The 18,111-nt window shown below is 33.0% G+C and overlaps 1 protein-coding gene across 1 annotated transcript; it reads left to right on the top strand.

Annotated features, from left to right (window-relative positions):
- The first annotated feature begins 8,667 nt into the window (after positions 1–8,667).
- LOC126692422 (dnaJ protein ERDJ3A) lies at positions 8,668–14,942 on the top strand. Its single transcript, XM_050388028.1, has 7 exons — positions 8,668–8,878; positions 9,552–9,607; positions 11,433–11,506; positions 11,857–12,383; positions 12,468–12,809; positions 13,536–13,880; positions 14,233–14,942. Exons 1-7 carry the CDS (start codon positions 8,795–8,797, stop codon positions 14,527–14,529), a joined length of 1,725 nt encoding a protein of 574 aa, XP_050243985.1. The 5' UTR covers positions 8,668–8,794; the 3' UTR covers positions 14,530–14,942.
- The last annotated feature ends 3,169 nt before the right edge of the window (positions 14,943–18,111 follow it).

The raw sequence follows: 18,111 nt of genomic DNA on the forward strand, positions 1-18,111 counted from the left end.
TTTCAGTATGGAGAGGACTACCTTGATTGTATGAAGTAAATGAGCAGAATAAGAAAGAAAGAAAGAATAGGAAGGTGTGATAATACTTTCTCCTCAATAGCACCATTGATGAGATGGTCTTCAGATCTTTAGTGTAAAAACAAGTTCTGATGGATAATGCTAACATGCACACCAACATAGCTAAAAATACTATAACTAAACATGAAGCTTCTATTGAAGTCTTCAAGTAACTAAGAAAGTAATAAGATATCATAGCAGCAACAAAGCCAAATGTTTTTGCTATTTCAAAAAACATCACTTATAAGAGTACGGACACAGACAATCCATATTCCATTCCAATTGAACGACCCACATAGAAGTCAAAATGCATTCAATTTCAGTCATTATCTTCTGGCTGTTGTTCCTCCTGCATGGAAATAAACATCTTATAAGAATTCCGGTACTTCAACTACAAAAGAAAACTTGCACAAAAAATAGAATGGTGCAAGCAAATTGGATATCAACATCATGGCTAGATACCCTGTCATGTCAACAATAAATGTCACACTTATCCTCTCCACTCATGGAACCATTTTAAACAAGTTCAAGAACACCAAACAGCTTACTCAAAACATCAGTGCTCTGAGTAAAATACTTATTTTGCCTACAGCCAGTAGAATGCAATAACATGAAAACCATCCATGAAATGCAACCCCAGGCTATGTTGACAAGTATTAAACCAAGCCAAAATTGTTTTTTGAGTACAGATTTTAAATCAAATAGTTTTACAAAATACTAAATCCTGCAGCAGTGCACCAATATTAGAGAGAGAATTGATCCAAGAACTTAAGCCAAAGCAGCAAGTTTAAAGTTTCCACACCTTCCACTCCCTTTATCATGTATATTGTGTAAGAGTATTATTTGATATACTTATGGAAATATTAGAATGCTTACAATTACAGCTTTAGATGTGGATTTCCACTTTCCTTGTCCAGCTTCCCCAGCCTTCAATTGCAGAACACGACGAACAGTTAAATCTTCAAAATCCTTCCTGACACTATTACATTAACAGGACATGAATCAATTAAATCTTCAAAGGCACAATCATCAAATGACTTCAATTACCAAAAACAACTAGAAAGGAAATAGCAACAGAAACACAGAGAAAGCACTAGGAGGCCTCTTAGGTAAGTATCTTTCTTGGCCTTCTATAACTGCTACATACACTATACACCATCCACTATGTAATATATTTAATTTAATGAGTATCGAGTGTCATATCACTATCCTGAAAAACTTGGCAATGGCCATGAAACTAACATGGTCACATCAAGGAACAACCTCTTACAAAGTTATCTGAAACCACTGAATACAAAAACTAAAAAACCTGTCATCAATGGGCTTCAGTGCTTTCTTTAAGTTCTTTGCTGCCCCTTTACCGTTGCCAGCTATCATTGTTTTAAGCACCTATTGGGAAAAAAAAAAGATGAAGTAATTCGAAAAATAATAGTTGTGAAAGGACATACAACTCAAACTGGGACATGTATGTGGAACAACATAAATGACATTAATTAATAAAAAGAGAAGCACAAGCTTGATTGACCTTCTGATCATGTTTCCAACAATAGAGGTCAATGCAACACAGATATATAATAGGTAAGTTCATACATGCCTTAGCAAACAGAAAGATAAAGTCAGGAAGAAGTTCATTCTTGAAGAATATGCACATATATAAAGAGCAACTGAGGTTCTTCAATCACCCATAAAGGCAATGAACATTTTCACGAAAAGAGAAAGAAAGAAAGAAAACATTTAACAATTAACAAAGGACATTTGATAACAATATCAAAATAAGGGGACCAAAAGAAAAGTCAGGATTAGCCATTAGGACACAATAGGAGCACTCTCAGGTGCCAAAGCAGAAAAAGTGACATTTAATTATGCGGTGTAATCTCACAAAACTGGAGACGAGATGTATAAAAAGGAATCATTACTTCAATTGATGTATCAATAATATATCACTGGCTGGCATCAAGAAAGAATTAAAAGATTCAAAAATATCATTTTTATAACTTCAATTCAATCTTATAATGAATTTTAAAAATAGTTAAACCAAACAATACTGGAAGTTTGATTTCCTTCATTAGTACACAAGCGGCATCCTCATAAAAAAAATCGTCTGAAAGTGTCTATAATATATGAGATGAACACCTCTATGCGGTTCTTGCCCAAATTTCACATGCCAAGTAATTTCATCTTCTAGTTGTCCAAAGGCTACAAAGGATCTCATAGGATACGAGGCTAGTATGGGCTTTGTAAAGATGCTAACTGATGTAGTTTCCTCAGCCTTTAATTTGTTTATAAACTTATAAAGAAACAAATAATTGAGAGAAGATACTAAACACATGAGATTTACTCACCAAAATTTGGAAATTTTGAGTAGTGGTGACTGGTGAGCTCATTGCTGATGCTCTTAAGAAATAAAGACAGTTTCTAGAATTTTTCTACCAGTGTTATCTAGTGTGTGAAGCATTAAGCCCTAGGAGTGAATCCTAGAACACTAAAGTGAATCTGGGTCTTTTTCTTTCTTCTTTCTTTTTTAGGATAATTCGATAGTTACAGTGGGGTCTTTTCCCATCTTGTTTTCTCCTACTCCCCTCTCTATCTTCTGATCATAATTAGTCTAATAACCTGAAGTTCCAATACTTTTAGTCTCTACCTAAGGTACAACGCTTTACCCAATTTGTTTAACCTGACCCAGCCAAAACAAAAGTCATTTATCAAGCCGGCTTCTAAATACATTAGGTGCCACAAGAGGTGATATATTATGTGTAACCGTTGGATGTAATATCCCTATCACATCAGGGTGGGTCTCACACCCCCCACCGCATGAGAGAGGATATTGAGAGTGCAACATGTTACACAAAATAACAAATCATCAAGACGATTATCAAGACTTTATAAATCTATATGGAGAACACAACTTAACCATTGACTGGCCAGAAAATTAAACCTGTTAATCATCAACATAATAGGAAAGTGGACAAGTGCGATGCAAGAACATGTTGAGTACTTGAATTTGACCATACAGGTCACCAAATCTAAATTACATCTTACCTGCAACTTTTTGGGAACTGTCATGTGTTGATGCCCAATAGACATTAAGGAAATGGGAGATGAATCATCAAACACACCGAGCTTGTTAAATCCTGCTAGTAAGTCACTAAAATCTGCAATACCTTCAGTTTAAAGACAACAAAAATTAATGCATATTTGAAGTTGCGTTTCCTATACATTCCAACATGGAAGGATGCTTTAAAAAGTTGAATGTGATCAATTAATTGAGGAAACCATTAAAAAAAGGAAAAAAAAAAAAGGAAAAGAAAGAGAAATGCTACATTCAATTTATCAAAAAAGAAAAAAGAACAAAACAAATACTACATTCATAATTTACTGTGAATTTTAAGTAGTAAATTATTACTAGTTGGTAAAAAGTGACAAGCTCATATTTAAACCAGTAACATCTTGTCACTTAGGATTTGTTATGAAAATGTTGTAAATATCGTATTTATACTAAACTCATCAAATAGGACATACCAAACAAAAACGCCAATTTTCGCTGAAACTTGTGCCTCGAACAACTTGCAACACTACTAACAGTGCTTTGTTCTTGATCATCACTTTCCATAGCAGCATCCTCGTTGTTATCAGGATCATCATCATCAAACTCATGACCACTCCCTTCTCCTCTGCCTTCACCATCATCATTGACATTATCATCCTCATTTGCTTCAATGTGAAGATGGTATGATCTTATATGTTCTTCAATCTCATAATGATTTCCCTCTACAAAATTTCTATCATCACATTGCTTACCATTTTCTCCTTTCCAATCACATTTTCGTTGTTTACCGTTGTAATATTCAGCAACCTCCGGTGATTGCATCTCTATTAAAGTTACACCACCATCCCGGCTTGGACAACGAGAAAGCAACAATGATTCATTTATCATATCCCATTTCACAACTGCACCACCTCGAAGGAATTTATCGATGCAGTTGGATCTAAATCTGCTAGTGCCACATATCAAATGTGCGCATTTAGCTATACCATTACATTTGAGCTTCAAGGGTTGGTGAGGGACATCCTTACAGAAAAAACAACGCATACCGCTAATTTCCATAAAATCACGGTCATCATCTGGGGTTATATACTGAAGTCCACCATCACGATTCTGGTCAAACATACCAGAAAAAGTATGACGCCGATGAACATGACTTTCTATATCTAGATGGTGACCCCGATAATAACATGTGGCTCCATGCATATAATGGTCGCATTTACGGGAAAGAACATTATAAATTGGCCTGAGCACTGCAGCCACTTCTACACCAAGGATGGTGCCCCCACAAGCAGCACAGGCACAAATCTCTGCTCTTTGTTGAGTCCTATTCCATAGGACTCTATGGCCATGTCTGATGAGATGGTGATAAATACAGTGGCTTCGTTGACTATTCGTGCCACAGACAAGATTCCTACAATTTGGATTACTGCATATTAGCGTAAGTGCTTGATGAGGAACTTCGTTACATTGAACACAACGCTGATCATGATTCATCATTCCTGTTAAAAATAAAAAATAAAAAGAAACTATCAATCTTCATTTTAACGTAATCAAATATTTTCCTCTAACTCTTGAAAACGATTTTCCTGCTATGGCAAACAGTAAAATCAAGTGCACATATTCTACAAAGGAGAAGTATCATGTCTACGTAAGGCTATATGCATGCATGGCCAAAAAGACTTGATGTATGGGTCAAATAAAATCCTCTCCAACCCAAGTGAAGTTGGGAGACTTCATTTTATCCTCACATTTATTGTTTTTAAAAATCAACAGTATACAAATGGTACCAGAGTGATGCAATTCAAGCAATGATACTGAAAGAATAAATCATGATGAGGAAAAAAGAAAAAAAAATGGTGGAGCTTTTTTTTATTTTTTATTTTTTATTTATAAAAGGCATGCCTTGACTAAACCATGCCCACAATAAACTTGAATTGGCTTGCTCCAAAGAAACAAATGGAAGTTGAACATTTTGATCTCCGTTGCTTACTTCCCCAAAATAAAAAGACTTTCTAAGTTTCTATGCCATTGAGTTAAATAACTTGATTTTCACAAAAATAATCAGACTATGCACGAAGTCAACTCAATAGTCAATGGAAAGGGAGCTCAAACACAACTCCAGTGGTGTAGCTATGATTCAAGTTGAGGGCAAGATTGAAAGACAAAGTTCAAATAAATTTGATTTAATAAATGCTAATTATTATAAGTAATAAGATAAAAAAAATATCTAAACAAAATTTTAATTTTAACCTAAAATATAGGTATAAAATGTAATTTATTTCTAAAACATAGTATCAATTAAAAGATACTAACACAAAGAGTCAATATACATTCATCAATAGAATACCTTAAATAAACAGTTCAAAAAAAAAAAAATGTAAACAAATACATAATTTAACTACTTATATAAGAGTAAATTGAGATATACCTATAACCTTCCAAAAAATTCTATATGCATTTTGATTTATTTAGGAATTTGCACAATATGTACTTAATCTTTCTTTTTTCAACACTAGGAAGTGGGAGGGAGAGTAGAGGATCCATCCAAACATACCTTATGTCCCTAACTTTTATTTTTAATTATTACAAATTTGTGTGTGAAAACACTAAAAAGGATGTTGCAGTATTGTAAAAAGAATTTCTAAAAAAATAAATTAAGATATACATCTTTTAACAATTGATAGTTCTCCCACTCATATAGTGTACCACTTTGTTCTTTTTTAAAATAAATGGATGTTCCACTATAAATGAGAAATGTGTAACCTTTAAAAAAATTGGGAAAAAGAAATAGATGTGCAAAATGGTTTTTTTTTTTTTTTTTAGTGTACATGAGTTGAATTCTAAAAAATATAAGAATGTAACATAATAATTTATTGGGATTGTTGAGAGAGATAAATAATATGTAAATCTTACTGTATTAGCCAGAGGTTATTTGTCAAAACTTGAAACAAGGTATACAATTTGGGAGAGGGGTCAATGTATAAAACTCTTATAATTAATAAAGGGAGTAAGATAAGTAAAAATATATCCAAAAAAAAAACCTCTCATAGAAATTAATCCTGAATCTCGAAAATACAACTAAAAAAGGCATCATTTTTATTTTTAATTTAGAAATGGCAGGCATAATTGAGAAGAAAAACACTCTCTTCATTGATTAGATTAACTATTTACATGATCTCTGCATTATATACTAATAACTAAATGAATACAGAATCAATCACTGTGCATTAGCCGTTGAACAGTGATTCTTACAAACAAGCTAAAGTTATTTTACCATATATTATATATCATCAAAACAAAAACTAAGTTATTTTACATTTGACCAATTACACAAAGCCACCTGTACTAAAGATGCACGTGCATATCACATGCTCTATCAAACGTAAAATCAGAAGATCACAACATACGACAGGCAGTATAGCACAATATCAAAACTACTGTAGTTTATGCAGATGCAGTGACTTCATTATGCAGAACTTTGCCATCCATTTTCTCTACTCTCCAAAGACACTTATTTAATTTATCATACTTCGTATATATAGTAATATCTGATTTTTTTTTTATTATAATAAAAGTAAGGATCTGAAAAGATATGGTAAGAGTAAGGATGTGAAAAAGATATATTTAGTTTCCTAGGCCAAAAAAGAAATCTTTGCAAGCAATGCATGAAAAAAGATCCAGATCTAAATGCAAGATAAACTTTTTTATTTAGTAAAAACTAGAATTTTTTTCCCAAAAGAGTTGTGAAAAAACTAAGGGACGTTTACTAATGTTATTTGTATTTTTTAGAAATACATGTGAGGAAAAAAGCATATGTAAATATATATAATGTTGTTTAAGTACTGAAAATCGTTGTTTAAAATACCTTACTAAACACCTCAAGTTTCAGCTGTGAGCTAGAAACACTCACACAAACCAAAAAAGAGAACTTTTTGGCTTTTACACACTTAACTAAGAAATAAAAAGTTGTATACACCAAGATCCAAACGGAAGATAAAAAGGAGCAAAGGAAAAGGAAATGAAAGATATACCTTTTCCAAACTATAGAAAGTGTTGTCATTTTTTTTTTGTTTTTTTTCAAAAGGGTTGTGAAAAATCTAAGTTTCAAAATGTGAGCTAGAAACACTCACACAAGCCAAAAAAGAGAATTTTTGGTAACAAAGAAATAAAAATTTGTACACACCAAGATCCAAACGGAAGATAAAAAGGAACAAAGGAAAAGGAAATGAAAGATATACCTTTTGCAAACTATAGAAAGTGTTGTCTTCTTCTTCCTTTTTTTTTTATCAAAAGGGCAGTGAAAAATCTAAGTTTCAAACTGTGAGCTGGAAACACTCACACAAACCAAAAAAAAAGAGACATTTTAGTTTTTGATAACAAGACCAGAGACTAGCTAGTGTTAAAGAATGAAAGAAAAAAAAAAAAGTAAAGCGTGAGAGAGTTAAAAGAGAACAGAGAGGTGAGCTCATATATTAGGTACAGTTTTTTTAAAATTTTTTTGCTCAAAATAGTGCTGAGGATCTCTGCATTGATGCTCTGTTTTTTCCATCTCCGGTAGCAAAACAGTGACACGGAGAGCTCTGTTTTTGAATAATAATGGGTGGACATGAATGTATGGGCCGGGTACAAGGTTCGGGTTTGACACAGGGCTGGAACATCAGCCCGTACTTTTATTCTTCGGGCCAAAAAATAGGCCCACTTAAAACGTTTCCATCTCTCTCTTCTGGGTGTGTAGCCAACTGGCCATAATCCAACCTGATCCGCCCAGTTGTCAGTTTTTTGGGTTGGTTGGTGGGGTTGGATTGTGATTTTTTTTTTTTTTTTTTTACAGTGGTCAGATTGGGTTAGTTTTTTGAGTTGGTGTATTGGGGAATTTTTTATTTTTTTATTTTATAATGGGTAATGTTGGGTTCGGATCATTTTGGGTTATAAAATTCATAAATCCGCTTAATTTGATTTAATCCACTTATATTTAATGTATATTTAAAAATTTAAAAAATACATTAATATATATAATATAATTTTGTTATTTATTTTTTTGCCCTCTTCTTAAATAAAACCCAAATTCTAAATTCTCCTCATATAGTTTGGTATTATTTTAGAGATTATTTTATTATAAATTTGTTCTTATTTGTGATAATATTATTCTAATACTCAATTTTAAAATAATAATAATAATTTTTAAAAACAAACAGTCTAACTCATGGGTCTAACCCGATTTACATGAGTTAGGTTAAATTGGACCTATGTGATAATTGGTTTGAATTGAACCTTTTTTTTAACCTACCATAGGTTAGGTTGAAAAAAAACCCCCGAATTAACCCAACCATACACGTAACACATCCCCACTTGAGTTCTGTACTCTTTTTTTTTTTTTTTCTCTCAAATGTTGGGCCACAATTTCAACCTCATGGATTGGACCAGGCCCACCCCCATTCTTTTTTCCTCACAACATCCTCTAACTCGAAATTTCATTGGCTAACTCGCGTGGAACTCCCTCTCACCGCCACGTGTACTTAACGGCCCTTAACCCCGAAGGATCTGGATTTTTCTTGCCGCCGCGGAAACCTATTTAATAGACCCAAATTTCAACCTCTCTTATATGTCTCTGTCTGTAGCCTTACAAAACTCACTCTCATAAAAAAACCTAAAAAATCTCCAACTCTCCGTCGAAACCCGGATCCGAATACGATGACCCGATTACCATTCCTGACCCTCCTCTTGGTTTCGCTTTTCGTTTTAACCTTAGAAGCGAAAACCAAGGACCTCTACAAGGTAAGCAAAGCATGTCAATTCATTCTTGATTAATTTACTTTGTCTAATTTTGTTTACAATATTGTCAATTTGAACTTGTTTTTGGCTAATTGTGGCTTTAGAAAACAAAAAAGTTTGTTTGTTTGTTTTTTTTTTTTTTAATTTTTTAATTTTTATTTTTAATTTTTATGTTGTGATTATCTGATTTCAAGTTGATTTCTTGATTAAATTGATAATGGGAAATCTTAATTGACATCATTGCTAATTATTTTTGTTACAATAATTTCAATTTTTAACTTGTTTCTTTGTGGTTATTTGCTTTAAAGTTGATTACTTGATTAGGTTGATGATGGGAAATTCTCATGCTATGAATTTTGTAACGTGGGTTGAAATAGTTCATACTTCATATTATATAGATATTTTTTGGTGGAAAAATATTGTAGCTTTCGATATTTGTGAAGTTCTGTGTGCTTTAGGTAATTTAGATTTCACAGAAACAAAGAGAAATTTCAAATTTGAATCTTTAATTCTTTCGTGGTTCCAGTTAGCTCAATTAGAAAATATCAATAATCCTTTTCTTTATATAATATAATCTTTTAAGTATCGTCCCTACTTCTTTGTTTCTTTGCATTTTTTTATTAATTACCGAGTATTTATCTATCTCTTTTTTGTGGATGATTAAAATTGTTATTAGGTTCTTGGGGTCGAGAAAACTGCAAGTCAACGGGAAATTCAGAAAGCTTTCCACAAGTAAGATTTCTTTGAATTTCCATCTCTGTTATGTTATTGTGTAACCTCTGAATTCATGTCTTTCCTACATCAAATTACCTGATCCATGATTCACTATTGCTCGTTTGGTAATAAGGTTCAGTTTTAAAGTGCACAACTTTTTCAAGTTTCAATCCTTCCCCACCCCCCCCCCCCCCCACCCCGGGGGCGTGCCCCCCCTTCTCCTGAATACAGCCTTTTCAACCCCAGTTTCAAAAAGCTGAAATAAAATGAAATAAAAAAAAAAGTTGTACCAAACGGGAAATGTCTTCTTTGATGTAATTATGAATTGCAAAAACACATTAAATAGTTCACTTTTTTGTTACTAATATGGCCCTGGCTTGATCCAGCCTGAGTCTGGGCTATAGATGGAAATATATGTCTAAAGGGTATTTTTTGAGTTTTACTTTGCTTTGAATGGATAAAGTCGGTTTAACTGTTAGTTTTGTCAATAATGGTGGTCCTAGCAGTTAATGGTGATGTGGGGTAGTGAAAATTCAGTGTTAGTCTGTGGACAAGGGTTCTTTGAAGATCTTGAACAGTATTTTGCAGAAAAAATTTTACTTTGATAAGGCATTATAGAACAGGATAAGCATTGTCATGTTTTTCCTTTTTTTCATCAAGTAGCTACATCAGTGTTGTTAAAAGTGTTGTTAAAAGTGCTGAGCGCACTTAAGCACAAAGGCCTCCTGGAGCCTAGGCGCAAAGCGCAAGCGCGTGCTTGATCGATGTGAAGCGCACATTTTAAAATTTTTTTTGATAAATAAAAAAAATTTATTAATGATCAATACAACAATCAAGTGATCAATTAATCATATAAATTACAATAAAACATTTTATATAATTTATATAATTCTATTGTGCTTTACAAAATATATGTAACCATGATATTTGATGGCCATGATTACAAAACATTGTTGAATCAAAATTGAAGTATAGAACCACGAAGGCAAAGGCTAAAAAGTACTAGAATGTTAAGTAATATTATTTTTGTGAGTGTCTGATTTAGTGTTTGTTTGTGTCGTTGTGGTTAAAAATTCAAAAATATCTAAAGAGACAAGCTTAGCCGCTTAGGTGTATGATAGCACACCACACTATTAGTTTTTATATATTAAATCAATGGCTTATATCAAACATATTTAGATCTAATGGCTAAAAATCAAATCAGGATTTTTTTTTAAAATTTTTTTTACAAAAAGCTCAAAAAAGCGCGCTTTTGTGAGGGCGCTTCGCTTTAGAGGGAAAAAGCCCCAAGGGCTTTGCACTTTGCACTTAAGCGCGCTTTTAACAACATTTAGCTACACACCATCCCGATCTATTGGATTATGAGTTTTGGGAAAAGCATGGGTTATTTAAAACCCTGCAAATTGTAGTTTGGCTTCAATTATTCCACTTTCGATTTCGATTTCAATGTTTGGAAAGGTTTGTAACTAAGAATGTATCTGTTTAGTATAAATGCATTAGCTTCATTATATTTGTGTATAAGTTTACTAAATTATAGCAAATGCACAAAAACACATATTCATTGAGGCATGCATGTATGTGTAATTGTGCACAAATTTATATTTTAGGATAAAATTTAGATACAGTACCTTAGGTTGCTGTTCTTTAGGTTCTCCTCTTAAAATTCATCCATGTTGCTACTTAACTAAACAAATATACTTCCATCTATGAAAAAAAATCCACATGGCAAAATCTTAAGAGGGGAATCTAAGGGACAGTACCTAAATACTATACTTAAGTTTTATCCTATATTTTATATTGTTTCCATTTAATTACTCATAGCTGTTTCTAATATTTCTTTTAGGCTCTCTCTTCAATATCACCCAGACAAGAATAAAAATAAGGGTGCTCAGGAGAAGTTTGCTGAAATTAATAATGGTATGATATTTCTAAATTGCTTTGTATCCTGTACAGGTTATTTATTTATTTATTATTTTTAAAATATAAATATAAAAAGAGTCTACTTACATATCCAATCGGCATATAGAATATCTGGATGTGGAAATGAGTACCCGTGTTGTCATCATGAGAACAAATCCATTAATTGTTTCTGTTTAAATAATGATCAAATGCAAGTGACTACAATGTGAAGTCTGTATGGTCTGATCTACATCTCTTGTCATTATTGGATGAAAAATGATTCAGTTCTTTTTATTTTGCTTTTGGATATTTCTTTTTGGCATTCATTTTTGTTGGAAATGTTGACTTTACCTTCTTGTTTTCATCAGCGTACGAGATTTTATCTGATGAAGAAAAGAGAAAGAATTATGATATGTATGGGGATGAGAAGGCTAGTCCTAGATTTGATGCTGGCCATTCACAGGACAATGATGGATATACTTACTTCACAAGTGGTGGTGGTGGACCAGGACATGGTCAGAATACTTTCAGACCTGGTGAATGGCAGAGTATGGGGGGGAGTGGAGGCTCCAAGTCATTTTCGTTTTCCTTTGGTGGCTCTGGTGGTCCAGGCTCATTTGGTTTTGGCTTGAATGATATTTTTTCCAACTTTTTTGGCAGTGATACAAAAGGTTGGGGTCAGTTTGGTGGTTTTGGTGGTTCAACCAGGTCTCAATCTGGCCCTAGGAGTTCCTCAAAGAACATAAGGACCATAAATTCACAGGTCTTTCAGAAAGAAATAACTGAACAAGGGATGACTTGGCTTTTGTTCTCGTACACACCCTCATTGAAGGGGAATCAACATATTGAGTCAATCTTAGAGGAGGTACCCAGTACACTGGAGGGAGCTTTACAGGTACTCCTGTGTTTTTCTTTGTGTTCTCTAGCATTTGACATTCCTTTGATCGGTGTATGCTTATTTTGTTTTTCCCTCTGACAGGTTGGAAGCATAAACTGTGAAACAGAACTGTCTTTCTGTAAGGACCTTGGCATATATCCCCGTAGAGCACCCAGGGTATTTATTTATTCATACATATCAAGTGACAAGGGTTCTTTGGTGGAGTACAATGGTGAGTTGGCTGTGCAGGATTTGAAATCATTCTGCCAAGAACACTTGCCAAGATTTTCAAAACGAGTTGACCTGAGGCATTTTGAGTTTCCCTCTGTGACCAGTGAAAAATTACCTAGGGTCATACTTCTTTCCACCAAAAAGGATACACCTGTTATCTGGCGTGTCCTCAGTGGGTTGTATCGCAAGCGCTTCATTCTATATGATGCACAGGTATGTTATCTCTGCCCATTAGTTTGATTTACTTGTTTTCCTTTATAGACCTTTCTTCAGTGAAAAGAAGATACTGTTGATTCAGTCTGGCCTGAAATCATTAATGATTTTATAGGGTGTACAGTGGCAGAATCTATTGGAAAGAATAAGGAGTTTATAAAATGATGACACTTTCTTTACTTGCATATACTTAAATGGAATGCTTTTGTATTAAAATCATTGATTAGGCTTGCCAGGTTAGCTTTCTTAGCAAATTGAATCAGACTCTTTTTCTTATGATGAAAAAGATACTTAGGCTGTTTACATACCAAAAAAAAATATGTTGCTTTTGTGGAGTTTGAAAGTGGTGGTTGGTAGACAGCCTTACAATTTTTGGGGAGGTTAATTTCCAGACGGAAAAAGTTAACCTACAAACTGGTTTGGAGGAAAATTCCTCCATGCCACTACATGACAATTAATAAAACTATCCATGTGTACTTTTAGTGACATGATCTAAATAATGGAGTCATAGGATTTTTTAAATAATACATGTAGATGGTTTTGAGTCGCCACGTAATGGATTGGATGAGATTCCTCCAAACCAGTTTGGTGGAAAATTTTGTCATTTCCAGACTTAAACCTGCAACATCTCACTTGGGTAGAGGGTACTTCTAGGTTGTTTGCATACTCGAAGTAGATAATTTAATAAAAGATGTAGTAATTCATTCATTTATTACATTGCTCTAGGTTCAAGATGTTACTGATCCGACTGGGAGAAGGTTAGGAGTTGATGCACTTCCGGCCATAGTTGGTTGGCTATCAAATGGGGAGAAGCATGTCCTAAAAACAGGGATCTCTGTGAAAGACATCAAATCTGCAGTTAATGATCTTAGTATCTTACTTGATGGTTTTGAGAAAAAGAACAAGAAGGAAGGAACCAGAAAGGCAAAAACTAGTACAGAGGAGAAGCAGATACCTCTGCTGACGGGTTCTAATTTTGATGCTCTATGTGAAGAATCAACTCCCGTTTGCATTATTGGTGCTTTCAGATCTTCCAGAGCAAGGGAGAAGCTGGAATCAATCCTATCTATGGTGAGTCTAATTTTCTTGCGTAGGGTTTCTTTTCTTGGTTGAGTGGGTAGGTTAAAATTGTGCAATTATTTGTGTCAATAAGCTATATAGCTCCACTGGGTAAGGTTGTGGTTCAAAGACCCACTGGGTGTGTAAGTTGCCAATTAAAAAAATGCGTAATAATTTTTTTTTTATCAGATTGGGGTGGGGGATTCAAACATAATAGTAAGTTTTTACATCTTAACTGGAGAGAGAACATAAAAGCCATCCAAAGTCAATAAATCAAGGTTTTTCACATATTGGAAGTTCCTTCTCCATGATTGTTATTTATTTATTATTTTTTTTTGGGTCTGATGAATAATTGTGCTTTCAGGTTTCTCAGAAATCACTCACGAGGCGACAAAATTCAGCCTTCGGCTCAAGGGATTCCATTTCCTACGCACTCTTAGATGCCACCAAGCAGTCAGCATTCTTAAATGCATTTGACAAAGCAGGATTTAAATCAGTTGATAAGCTCTTAGTGGCCTACAAACCACGGAAGAGGAAGTTTGCATCGTTTGTTGGTGAAATGACGGTAGAAGAAGTAGAGAGGTTTATTGGCTCTGTTCTTAATGGGGACATACAGTTTAGGGAAACAAGAAAGAAGCCGGTCCTTAAGCAAGAGAGCTAATTGTAAAATACTTGTACATAGTTCAGAGTGATAGTGTCATTTATCTTAAGAGTACAGTAGAAATACAGATCATTGGGACTAAAGCAAAGAGTCAGCAAAGAGATACATTTTGGTTTAGCCCCACATATAGCCTCTAGCCATCATTTAGGGCCTATTTGGATTGAGGGAGGAGGAGGAGGAGTGGAGGGGAGTAGCATAGAGTTGGATGGATCATTAATTAGGTAGAAGCATTTAGTTGTCATGTAAAAGTGCAGTTACAAGAGATTTGCAGAATGGGTGGGAAAATCCCTGGCCCTATAGAAGGGGGTTTTGTTACAAAGATGATAAAAGAGTTTTCATACATACATTGATGTATGAAATCTATTTTTTTTTTCATTTTTTTCTTGTGAAATTTTACCTTATTATTATTATTATTATTTGTTCTCCACGCTCATTTTGAGTTTGTTTAGATTTTAGAGAATGCTAGATGAAGGTGTAGGAATTAGGTATACCTATCATTGGGCCTGGGGAGACTGTTCTTTGCCACTACCCTGTGGGCTCAAGATGTGCTAATTGGGTTAGATTAAGTAATGGTGCAAAAGCAGATCATGACTAAGAAACCCAGCCACTCAATTTATAAGCTTTGTTTTATGTAAGCTAAAATGCAAAATTCACATTTTAAGTTTTTTTAGATTTCATTTCAGTTCTTTAACTTTTTTTTTTCATTCATTTTAGTCATCTAACTTTCAGATTTATTCAATTAAGGTCTTTTTGTTAACTTTTGTTAAAAAATTTTGAAAAAAAAAAGTATTTTTTATTCATTAATTGAATTTTTTTAATTTAAAAAATTGAAAAATTAATCACAACATATAACAAAAGTTGATAAAAAAGCCTTAATTGAATAAATTTGAAAATTCAAGAATTGAAATGAACAAAACAAAAGCAAAGTTAAATGATTTAAATGAAATTTGATAAAACTTAGACGGTCAGTTTTACATTTTAACCTTTATATAATCACACATTTTATTAATTTATAAATTTAAATCAATAATAAAATTGTGAGACTCCTGAAACGTTGGACACAACTCTTCAATTAGAATATAGAACTAAAAGACTAGATAGTATATTTAAAAAACATTATAGTAACCAAGAGATTGACTCTTCTTGCAAATTCTTTTTTTCCCTCATGTAATAAAAAAGTTCAAAACTAGCAACTAATGGTAGCCCATTCTGTAGCCTCCTAGGCATCTTTTTTGTAATTGATTGGGCCCATTTTCTCACCTCCTCTTTCGGTCAAGTAGTATCTCAAAAGTCTTTTGATCAAGTGGTGTAGGGGTGAGCTTGAGTTTGAAACTTTGAATCAAGCTATCCTCTTGGAGAGTGTGGGAAAAAAAAAAGTATTGTAGATTTAGTAATTGTGAGATGCGTCAGCCTTTAAATTTTAAAGTAGAGCACAAAATATGGTACAAAAAATTTGCATTTTTTATTTTTATATATGTAGACAAAGTTTAATTAAAAAATTAGTTATAGTTTTAGATTATAAAATTAGTTGTAACCTAATTATAATATCTTTTTATTAAATGTAAATTTTGACATATCTATCATTGAATTGCATCTTCTTTTTATATTCTCCATACTTACAAAATTGTTAGAAAATTAAAGACCAATAGTTATGTCATCAATAAATTGTTTAAATTACAAGTTTTTGTAATTTAAAATTATATATAAAATCTAAGCTTCTAAATCATATAGTAAATAAAATTTGATTAACACAAAATTTGACATGTATATTAAAAGCGTAAAGAACATATAATTCAACAGTTAAATTTTTAAAATTTGATATTTATTTTATTGAGTAAGGTTGTAACTTTAAGCTCAAAATTTAATATTAATTTTATGATCTTTTTGTGTACAAAACTATATACTTCGCTATCTACTGCTTTCAACATAAAGAAATTATTTCCTGTTATTTCAAACACAACTTTTTGTAATTTTTTTTCCTTAATAGTAAATTGATGAACAATTCAAATCCATGTTCTTTTTGGCAGAGAAAGAAACTAGTCAAGTAGTCCAATAATCAAAACACAAACCTCTAGAGTCTGGATAAACATCTTGATAATTTTATACAAATAATGTTGTTTCCCCAACACATTAATTTTAGCTTCGACCTATAATAATAATTTTATAATCCCTATGATAACAAATAATTTGTACCCAAACACACATGACGTGAACGCATCTATGTTCCTATGTCTAGATAGTGACATTATTTGACAAAGAATATTCCACCTAAATTTGCGCTATTAATTTAGTATTTTTTTTTTTTTTGAGAAATGATATGTCTACAACATTTTTACAATATTTTTACAACAAATCCTAAGTGGCAAGTTTTTACTAGTTGTTATTGTTGGGGCAAAAAAGTAATCTTAGCGTTAGTTTGAAATTTGAACTAATAACAACTAATCACCTGTGATTTGTTGTAAAAATATTGTAGACGTAGCATCTTTTTTTTTTTTTTCAACAAAGTTGCCATTGGATCCAAATGTCAGCGAGGAAGTCATAAATAAGTAAATAACACAGTTGGAAAATAGTGGTGATTCTTGGCACTATTTTCAAACTCGGACCGAACCAGGAGGTTCGATTGGGAAAACCGGGATGAAAACCGGTTTTTTAAGCATAGAGAACCGGAATTATTGTTCATTTCGTGAACCCCTTAAATGGAGTTGGACCACATGATTCATGCAGAACCGATGGCATGAATCGTGTGGTCCAACCCCGATTCAATTTTTTTTTTTAATAAAAACAACTTAACACAATTCTATTCTATTTAATTAAATTATCTATCTCTTAGAGCATTTCCAGCAAATTCATCAAATTTTTTTACTGTTTGAAGAATGAACAGTGACTTTTACCTTTATTTACCTACTTTTTCAAATACACTTTCCAAGAGATTCTCTATCCTATTCTCTATCTCATTTAAATATTATTTCTTCATTCATTATTTATTCTTTTTTTAACAACTACACATCTTTCAACATTTTTTTATTCAACACCAAATTATTATAATAGAAAAAAAATGATTTGAAGAATGAACAGTAGCCCATCAGACTTGATGGGCTACTGTTCATTAGCAAAAAAAAATTCCGGATATAGCTAAGCTGCTGGAGCATGAACAGGAGCATATAGAGTATGAACAGTGTAAAATATTCTCTATATTTTGGCCATGCATTGACTGTTGGAGATGCTCTTACTTTTTGTACCGCTTCAAATTTCGGCCGATATCAGACTGTATCAACCTTATCAGAGAAAATCAGGTGTTTTGGCCGATAAAATTGATTCGCGCTAGTAAAGAAAAAGCCATAAAAACATACCACTAAAAAAGAAAAAAGCCAAGAAAATGTTATCACCACCGCTTTCAACCTTGCACCCTTCTTTGTTTCTTCTTCTTGCACTGTTTTAGTTTTATAGCCTTCTTCTTACCCCCACTTCTTCTGCTTCTCCTCTATTTTACATCATTTCTCTTGTGGGTGTACTAAAGATCTGGCTGGAAGGCATGCCAAGTTTATTCCTTCTTATTTTGTATGCCGACTAGTGCTCTTCTCA

Source organism: Quercus robur, chromosome 7 (genome assembly GCF_932294415.1).
Source record: "Quercus robur chromosome 7, dhQueRobu3.1, whole genome shotgun sequence".
NCBI classification, from domain to species: Eukaryota; Viridiplantae; Streptophyta; class Magnoliopsida; order Fagales; family Fagaceae; genus Quercus; species Quercus robur.